The sequence below is a fragment of the Chenopodium quinoa genome, unplaced genomic scaffold (genome assembly GCF_001683475.1).
Source record: "Chenopodium quinoa cultivar QQ74 unplaced genomic scaffold, ASM168347v1, whole genome shotgun sequence".
Taxonomy (NCBI): Eukaryota; Viridiplantae; Streptophyta; class Magnoliopsida; order Caryophyllales; family Amaranthaceae; genus Chenopodium; species Chenopodium quinoa.
The window spans coordinates 1,887,198-1,897,635 of NW_018744647.1; the positions used below are offsets into that span (position 1 = coordinate 1,887,198).

At 34.6% G+C, this 10,438-nt stretch overlaps 1 protein-coding gene across 1 annotated transcript; it reads left to right on the forward strand.

Annotated features, from left to right (window-relative positions):
* The first annotated feature begins 8,408 nt into the window (after positions 1–8,408).
* LOC110701661 lies at positions 8,409–9,728 on the forward strand. The gene is made up of 2 exons (XM_021879275.1): positions 8,409–9,026; positions 9,330–9,728. The coding sequence occupies exons 1-2, from the start codon at positions 8,409–8,411 to the stop codon at positions 9,726–9,728; spliced, it is 1,017 nt and encodes a 338-aa protein (XP_021734967.1).
* The last annotated feature ends 710 nt before the right edge of the window (positions 9,729–10,438 follow it).

The window sequence follows — 10,438 nt, forward strand, 5'->3', positions numbered from 1 at the left end:
AAGGGTCTTTTTTATTTACCAATCTGGTCAATTGGTCAATAAAAATGTAATTTCTACATCAACGTGTTCATAACAAAATGTTCAATACTACAAGATCTCATTGAAAAAGATAGCAACCACACTAATATTCTAACTATCCGATACTATCGTACTCCAATATTCCACCCTTAAATTTTTTGACATCAAGCACGTGTTTCAGTTGGAGCCCAATCCACATAAGAACCAACAAATCCATCATCTTTTTTTGCTACATAAATATAAAAACAAAAATTAGTATAAATATAACGTAAAATATATAATTTAAAATCAATAATATAACCAAATACACTGTGTAAGTCTATAAGTGCAACAATAAAGGAACATATGTTTTAAAAAAAAGAGTAAAAAATACTTACTTTCATAAGAGAATATCCAACTACGAGTTGTTATTAAAGCCTCCACATTTTCACGAATGTAAGAACTTTTCCATTTATTCAATATTCGACTTCTTATGCTAAAAGTTGATTCCGAAGCAACGATTCGCTCCACACCTGAAATCAAGACTGCTTAACCAAAATGGTAAACAGGGCGAATTAAAACAAAAAGGAAAACAGATTAGCAAAAACGCTAAGTATGTATGATGTGTCTATTTTATATAGTATTTTACCCCTGTCCCTTGGTCATAATTAGTAGTGTTTTTGGCTCTTTAGAGACACTTTTATTACTAATTGGGGTTTTCTAGTGTTTTCGTAGATTTGGTTGACTTTTGCAGGGATTTATGCTTTTGGAGTATTTTCCCGAGATATTTTGGAGCAATCACGAGCATTGGAGAAACACGACCAGATTTTATAGCCCAGGGCCGGTTAGAGCCATCGAACCGGTGATTAAGGGCTCGGTATAGGTGATACCGGGGCATTTGGACCGAGTATTCAAGACCCAAAGAGGAAACCCAGATTGGCCCGAAGAATTGGAGCCCAATCGTAGTCCAAATAGTGGCCCAAGAGAGCCGCCCGGCCAAAAAGGCTGGCGCCCAGAGGCGCGCCCGGCCGGGCGGGAGAAGCAAAGGTCGGCGCCAGGCCAAAAAGGCTGGCGCCCGGAGGCGCGCCTGGCCGGGCGAGAGAAGCAAAGGCTGGCGCCCGAAGGCGTGCCTGATCGGGTGGTGCCTCGCCCGATCGGGCGCGTGTATTTCTTAGGAGATGTTTAACGTAGTTTTAATTTGTTTTAATTTAGGATTTTGTACGGAGTATGAATACTCCTCCGTAATACGATTTGAGGACCTCTTCTTCCTCTCCTCTTTACTTTCTTTACTCTCTTAATTATTCTCTTAGAATTCTCTCTCTAAACCTTTGTTCTTAATTCTACTTTTAATTCTAGATTTATTTTGGTAACGATTCCTCTTCTCTTAATCTTAGTTATTTATTCTTCCTTTAATCATGTCTTATTTTATTGCTTTGATTTGTTTAGTTTTTAATATGTGTCAGTAGTTTAATTTCTAGGTTTTTGGGGATCTAATAAATAATATGAAGGGGTAATTTACTATTGTTAATTATCAATGTTAGATTAATTTCCTATTGATTGATTTAATGCTCTGTGACTAGATTAGGCCTATCTTTTATGCATGAGTTTGACAATATTGATTCAAGATTCGAGAGATGAGAATTAATGTTTAGGTCTAGTTTCAATAGGCAGATTAATTTATAAATGGTTAAGTCGAGATTCGAGAGATGAGATTTAATATCGGTAGATTAATTCTGTGATTGTAATACGTAGCGAAAGCCCTTTACAATCTGGTTAATTGATGCATTGATGATTGACTATTATTGATTATTGATATTGCATGATAATTTCAAATTGAATTGTTTTAATGTTTTACAATTGCGGCTTGTAAAAGTATAGCAATATTAAATTGATGAATCGAGCAGATGTTAATTTGATATTAAAGGCTATTTTCAATAAGAAATTAGATCTAGTAAATTGTGAGAGCCTGTTAGATCTATGTTGATTAATAAATTGCGAGAGCCTGTTAATCATGTTATTTATGCAATGTCAATGATTGATTACTATGTTTTACCCTGGAGTATTATTTATTGGTGAACCTATGCCCTAGATCCTTTTATATATTGTTTTCTCCCTATTCCTATTCTTTGTAGTTTAGTTTCATACTCAAATATAAATATTGGTTACTTAGATAATTTAGATTATAATAATTAATTAGGAGTAAAAAGACTTGTTTCCCTGTGGAGATCGACCCTACTTCCCTGTCTACTTTAGTTAGAGGATTTCGGTATTTACTTTTGATTAGGGGATACGACTTTACCCTGTCAATGTACAAGTGCAAGGCATGTAAATACTTTTATTAGTCAAACATGCTTTCGAAATAACCATTTAACTTGTCACAAGTCACTTTCAAAATTACACTTTCTAAAATTAAACCTTCCAAGGGTAGTATGTTCATCAATAAAAGCTTTCCAAACCAATAGATTTCCAATTTATAAACTTCCAATTTTAAAATATAATTCCAAACCAATTTTCCTCACCTAAGTGAAGGAAAAACGTGTATCTTTGGGTGAGTAAGAGAGGCAATTTCTGATGTTTTTTTTTTTTTTTTTTTTTTTTTTTTTTTTTTTTTTTTTGTGTGAGTAATTGAGGAGGATTGTGGGTCTATATATAGTCTTTATAGAGTGGAAAAGATAGAACTGAAGGTATGAAAAATAAGATAAGTTTTGGGGTTCATTAAAGTACTTGGATCAAATTGAGTCTAGGTTAGTAGTTGATTAGAAGATGAGAAGAAACTTGGATAAACACACATATGGTTGGAAGTATGAAGATAGGAAGTAAAATGGACAATGAAGAAGAAGGCTAGAGGTTAATAAAATCATTAAATTAAAGCCATGGTTTTAGCTAGCTTCACGTTGTAGGGAATATTTCAAGCATTACCCCTAGCTTGAACCCCACTGTGATCATACACTTAAGTACGGTGGCGTCCAAAGGGAAAGAAGATAGAGCAAAAGAGTCACCAACAAGTTTTAGAAACTTGTAAACCGTTCACAGGGTGAAGGTTACACCCCTTAACGATCCAGGAGATCGTCAACTCCAATAGGTCTAGAACCATGACTGGTAGTTCGGGATGAAGGTACAAATCCAACCTATAAGAGATTGAACCTGCCCTAATAATAGGCCTCTACTTTATTCTGATCGTATTCATGTGCGCTTTCTGACTAAAATGCAATCAATAGGATTAACCCTAAACCTGTTTATCTATGTTGGTTGAATATCAATGCACAAATAAATCTATTATTGGCGATCACTCGAATTATAATAAAATTAACCCTAAACAAGATATTAATTATCTTATTAAGCGTGATTACAAGTACAAATTCCCTTTAAACATGCATAAAAGGTGTGATCAAGCAATAATAATAATATATATCAAGCAACCTAAAAATAATCATAATAAAAATAATCATAATAATATTAATTATAATAATCATAATCATGTTAAAGCATAATAATGAAAGCAAGATCCTAGGCATGATACTAACAAGATTAATAACAAACCCCAGCATGTCACTAAGAAATAAAAATCAAAGCTTTAACCCTAACACTAATTATACTATTAGGAAAGACAATAAAAGGCATCACAGAAATCATAATTGACATAATATTCTTTACCCTAAACATGAATTCTATATCATAATATCAATAAAACAATTAAAGCACTTACTTGGATGCCTCGTATCTCTTTCTAATAACAAAATACACACGTTAGTAACTTCAAGGAAAATATAAAATCTACAATTAAATTAAATAAGTGAAAGAGAGATTTGGGACCAAACCCTCAGAAATTAAAATTTTTCACATCTAGGGCGAAGGGAACTTCGAATTTAGCTAGGTGTGTTTAGATCTTGTGAATGCGGAATTTTATATGTAAAAAAGTTGGTTTAGAAAGAGAGAGAGAATCAAGAAATTCTTGATGAGAGTTGGTGATAAGAATTGATGGTTGTTGAGAATTGATGATTGAAAACAGAATTTTAAGAGGCTATTTATAGAGAAAATAAGTCGGAAGAATAAAAAAACGAATCAGAGTTTTGACGAGAATAAAACACAATTAGCACCAGACGCTGGACATTAGCGCCAGGAGCTGAAGGTTAGCGCCAGACGCTAATGCTTGTCGTCAGGCGCTAATAATCAGTTTCATGCACTTTTGTTTTTATCATATCTTTTGATCCAAAAGTTTAAATAAGGCATATAATATGTCGTTAGAAAGCTCTTGAAGTCTACTTTCCAACCCAATTGGAATAAGATTAAAATATGTTTTTAGATAGAAAGATATGGCCGAAATAGTTGGACGGTGTCAGTTTTTGATAGATTTTCATATTCCATTCATATCTTTTTTGTTATAGCTCGGATTTAATATTATAATATATCATTGGAAAGATAATTTCAAGATCTATCTAACGATATAAAATTATGATAAATATTATGAGGGACAAAAATAAAATCTGACTATATTCCACTTCGTACAAAACAAGGATTCTAAAAAGGAGTAGTTTTATTCAATTTCAAACTCTTTGAAACATAATTATCAATCCTAACTCCATTAGGATTTAAAAGAACCTTCTAGAATATTCTAGAAGTCTATAATCAATCCTAATAGCTTTAGGAATGATAATTAATAATAGGCCCTCCTCTAGATCATTGGGCCACATATAAAAACGAAACCGGACCTAGTTTAGTATTTTCGCCATAACTTCCTCATTATTCATCGGAATTGGGCTTATAATATATTGTTGGAAAGGTATTTTCAAGCCACATCCAACTACACCATTATTGGACCCTTATCATGTACCAAAATAAACTGGAATGCACGTTTTTCAAAAATAGGGTAAGAAAAGAAATATTTTCAAAAACAGAAAGAAGAGATATTTTAAAAAAACATCTTCATCGCTAGACTTTTCACACTTTCTCTCTGTTTGATAATCAAACGACATGTTAAAACAGAAGCCTCCACTTTGACTGAGTTTGGAGAAACCCAAGTTTCGAAAACAAAAGTCAAAGTATCGGTAGGGACGGAGAATGATTCAGAACGTTCTGCGATCCTAAATCATTCTTTTAATTCCAATACCTGCAAACTAGCGTTAGTTAAAACAGATAGTTAAGAAACGCGTATCTTGCTCCGTCGAGCACACGTCTCTGAGGGTAACCGATTTGTTGCTGTTGCATTGCTTGTAATACCCCATATTTTTAAAGTCGTTTACTAATTATTAAATATGGATTTTTCCGAAATATTTCATTATACAAAATACCTATTTAAGTCCATATATGATTTTACAAAGATATAATTTTATTACGCTTTATAATTATATGAGTCAACTCAAAGTTGTCGAAATTTCAACCTCCAGTATTTTGCTTCCAAGTCAAACTAACAAGTACTAAATTATTTCTCCTTCCGTAATCAAAGTCAACCCTTATACTACTCATATTCACAAAATTTATTAGGCCGACAGCATTTATTGGGTCAGCAGCATTTATTGGGCCAACTGCATTTATTAGGCCAACAACATTTATTAGGTTGGCTGCATTAATTGGGTTGGCAGTATTTATGAAATCGGTTGGAATAGTGCCTGAGTTGGGGTTATATATACCCATGGATGGAGGCCATTGTAACCATACCATCTCCTCCTCCCTTCCATTTCCTCCTCCCTTCCATTTCCTCCTTTATATTCACCTTCCCTAAACTTTCATATAGTGGTCGTGAACTCCACCGCGAGCACCACTTGTCGCAATCTGGCCACCCACTACCGGCAGCCACAGACCACCAAAGGTGACACCATCCACTCCTTACTTCTTCCTTAATTATTTCATCTCTAAGCTTAATCTCCACTAGTTTTAAATACTAATAACTAGGTACTACCTCTAATTTAAGTACTACTACAATGCATGATGATTATTAATATTAATAGTATTATTATTGTTGTGGTTGTTGATTTTATTCCAACTATATGCTACTACTACTCTCAACTACACTAATACTACTACTACAACTATTCCTTCTATGTTGTACGTACTACTACTACTTCCTATTATTATTATTATTATTATTATTATTATTATTATTATTATTATTATTATTATTATTATTATTATTACTACTACTACTACTACTACTACTACTACTACTGCTACTACTACTACTGCTACTACTACTACTGTTGTTATGATTATTGTTGTTGTTATCGTAGTTGTTGCTGTTGATGTTTGCTATTATTATTACTACTAGCTACAACAAATACTTGCACAAATTACTACTACTACTACTATTCACATATATAAGCACTACTTACTTGCTTACGTATAGTACTACTAATTCCTGTTATTATTATTCTTATTATTATTATGGATTATTAAAGATAGTTTCATAAATACAAGTGTTGATTTTATAAAAAGGTTATGATAATAAATTGTTCATGCACAACTAGTCAAAGTCGATAGTCTAAGGCCTTGTGTCTATGGGTTGAAAAGTATTTATTAGAAATATTGGTTTGTTATAGGAGGAATTTCGGGTTTGAAATTAGGAGCTCCGTAATTTTGTTCAAAGATCAAGGTACGTACACGTGGCTAGATCTTTTAAAGTGACTTTTATATGCAATGTGATTTACATGTTAAATGATTTCGAACCATGTTTAAATGTTCGTGAAATATATTTTGGTGAAACATGTTTTAAGTGTTTGATCTAAAATGTTTAAATATTTCATACGGTTGATTATAAACTTGTACTGATATTCAAGATGTTTTAAAAAGGAAGCTTTATTGTTTAAATTATCCCGAGTATGGGATATTGGAAGGTCTATTTAACAGGATTTACCCCTTGGATCTTTGGATTTTAACTCCCACTATGCGGAGTAAGTTGAAGACTATGGACTTTGTATGACCTAGTCTTTCTCCTTGATAGCACTACGTAAAGGAGTTACTAGCTTGGGGGGTGTGCACACTGAGATGGGAAAATGATTTATGAAAACATGAACTAATCCATCCTATTCGGAATTATCTTCGGAAAGCTGGTTATTTCGGAAATTGGTTCTTTGAGAAGTTTTTATACATGAATTTCTATTCAGGAATGGTTTGGATAAATTCTGATTTATTAAAGTTAAATCTCTTCGAAAGCATGTTTAATTAATTAAATTGATTTTACATGTCTAGCATTTGTTTGTACTTATCATTTTGGCTAATACATATTTGTTTTGTTTTGGCTTGGCCCTACTTATAATTTTGATAAGTAGATAGGTGATGACGATCGGACAACGTAAACTATATGCTGCATTGGGAATGATGGGCGGTGAAGCCGGTGATCACCTAGTTTAATTTAGTAAACATAGTATCAGTAGTTACTTTTGTAGTCACTTTGAAAGTGTATCAAACTATTATTATTACTATTATTATTAATGAAAGACAAGTACTATTTTCCGCTGCAAAACTCTGTTAAGCCTTGCATAATCACGTGGCGGTAATACTCCCAATTTACTCCCTAAAGTTGGATTATTATTGTTAATATTAGAGAGTAATTTGGGTGTGTTACAAAGTGGTATCAATTTTCGGGTCTTAAAAAGATTAAAAAAAAAATTGAAATATAAAACTGATGGGTAGACCTATGAGGGGCATATAAGATAGAGTTTCGCATTTGTTTTCTGAAAGTATATATTAAGTATATATTTAAGTAAAAACTACTTTCCATTTTAATATGACGAAAGATTAATAGTGGGGATTATTTGATTGGCAATGAGCTCTGGCTAGGCAGGACTTGGGCTCAGGGCAACGTCGTCCCTAACCTCTCCTACCTGGGATCTCATTGGTCCAATTAATCCACATTATGAATCAAGTATTCAAATTATAACTATACATATATAATATTTCCTAAATTAAAGAGTTTGAAACGTATTCAAAAATGATTTCGAACTTTACGTGAATTATGTGCATATGGACTAAGCAAACGTCTAAACTATGTTTTAGTATATAAAGGTTCGAATTAAAATTTGAATTGCATTGAGATTGATAGACTTTTGGGAATTTTATATTCCAAGGTATATTAGTGAAGGTTTATGAATTATTATTAGATAATTATTCCTAACTTGGAAAAGGATTGGAAGGTGAATTGCACTCTTATGCGATGAATTATATGGTGAAGTAGTGTTTGTTGATTTGTGTGATATAATTGTATGCAAATTATGATAAATCTTGTGATGATTTTTTTTTGAGACCTTACTTAGAGTTGCTTCTAAAATGGCAATTTAGACTTTCTAGTTAAATTGATGAACGTTTAGTATTCAAGATATTTTGTGAACAGTAAAGTTATCTCATCTCTGAGTCTTTGTTGGATGGATGAGTAATTTGTTTGTAAATTCATGTGTATAATTACCACATTATTCAGGATCATGTCTCTAAGGCAACGAATTAAGAAAGAGCGTAGTTCCAAGGTCAACTCTGTCATCAAAAGGCTAACCAAAATAACCGAAAACATAGCTGGTATTGTCTCAAACCAGGGAAAAGCTCATAATGACCTTAATGCTTTTGGGAAAGTTTTTAAAAGAATAGCTGCGGCCAATCCACCCACTTACCTTGGCAAATTAGACCCTGCGAGCTTAGAAAATTGGGTGAGAGAATTTGATAAACTTTTTGATGCTATTAATTGCCCTGAGGAATTAAATGTCAATAATGCTGTTTATTACCTTAGAGAGGAAGCCGATTTGTGGTGGAGTCAAAGGAGAGATGACTTGTTGAGTAATCCTAACTTTGGGTGGGCTCAATTAAAGGAAGCTTTGAGAGAGAAGTTTTACCCTGCCTATTTGAGGAAACAAAAGTGTATGGAGTTTACAAACCTTAGAATGGGGAACATGACAATTAATGAGTATTATAGCAAGTTCATTGAGTTAATGAGATTTTCACCTGAGGTAGTGCCAACTGAGGCGCTTAAGGCCCAAAGGTTTGAGCAAGGTTTGACTTTAACCCTTCAAGGGAAATTGGGAGGAGTGACTTTTGAGACCTTAGATGAGGTTTACAGGAGGGCAGCGCACCTTTATGGGATCAAAGGGTGAGAGCTAGAGGGAAACTATTCTGGGGAGAAGAGGAAGCCTAGTGGAGCTTTCAATGGGAGTGAGAAGAAACCCAAGGTTTAGGGGAACCCGAGTGGGAATTTTAATAGGAAAAGGGACAACAGGGGTAATTTTGAAAGAGGGAATGGGAACCGTGGGAATGGAGACAAACCCAAGAGAACCTATTTTTGCAAGAGATGTGCGAAAAACCACCTAGGAAGGGATTGTGAGGGAATCCTAGTGACTTGTCGCTACTGCCAAAAGCTAGGCCACCGTGAGTATGAGTGTTACAAGAAGGTTTCAAATGAGAAATTGGGTAAACCCCAAGATGAACCCAAGCTAATTCAGCCCAGCGGATTCAATCCTAAGCCTGGACCCAACAACAACAGTGGAGCTGCTCCCAAGGGTCGTGTGTTCGAGATGAACAGCCGTGAGGCTGCAACTGCTTCTGATGTGGTAATTGGCAATTTCTTTATTTGTTCTATGTCTACTAAAGTCTTGTTTGATTTAGGGGCGTCTCACTCTTTTATTTCTAGAACTTTAGTAGATAGACTCAAGTTAGAGAGTCTGGTGTCTGTTTCCTTAGATATTGCTATCCCATCAGGGGAAGTGGTAGTTGCACAAAAATGCATCAGAGTGTACCTCTTGTTATTTCAAATGTAGAGTTTCCGTCAGACTTAATCGAGCTTGACTTATAAGATCTCGATATTATTTTGGGGATGGACTGGTTGGGCAAGTACAAGGCCCAAATTGATTGTGAGGCCCAAAAGGTCACATTGTGTGGCTCGGGCAAGGTTAGAGTAACTTATCGAAGGAAGGGGAGGAAATCAGGGTTAAAAATCATATCTGCTTTGCAACTTAAGAAGTGTGTAGCAAAGGGACATCCACTGTATTTGTGTAGCGTCCAAAGGATAGAAGAAGGAGGTAGAGATGATGGGAAAAATATTCCAGTAGTAAATGAATGTCTTGACGTTTTCCCCGAAAAAATTCCAGGGATGCCACCTGTGAGGGATGTTGAGTTTACTATAGACTTAGTGCCCGGGACAGGACCTATTTCAAAGGCTCCATATAGGATGGCCCTGGCTGAGATGAAAGAGTTTAAGACCAAGTTAGACGACTTGCTGGAGAAAGGATACATTCGACCAAGTTCATCACCATGGGGTGCACCGGTGTTGTTCGTAAAGAAGAAGGATGGAAGCTTGAGGCTATGTATAGATTTCCGAGAGTTGAATAATATGACAGTAAAAAATTAAGTACCCTTTACCTAGGATTGATGATTTGTTCGACCAGTTAAAAGGGGCGGGAATATTTTTGAAGATCGATTTGAGGTCAGGGTATCATCAGTTGAGGATAGCAGAGTCGGACATTGCAAA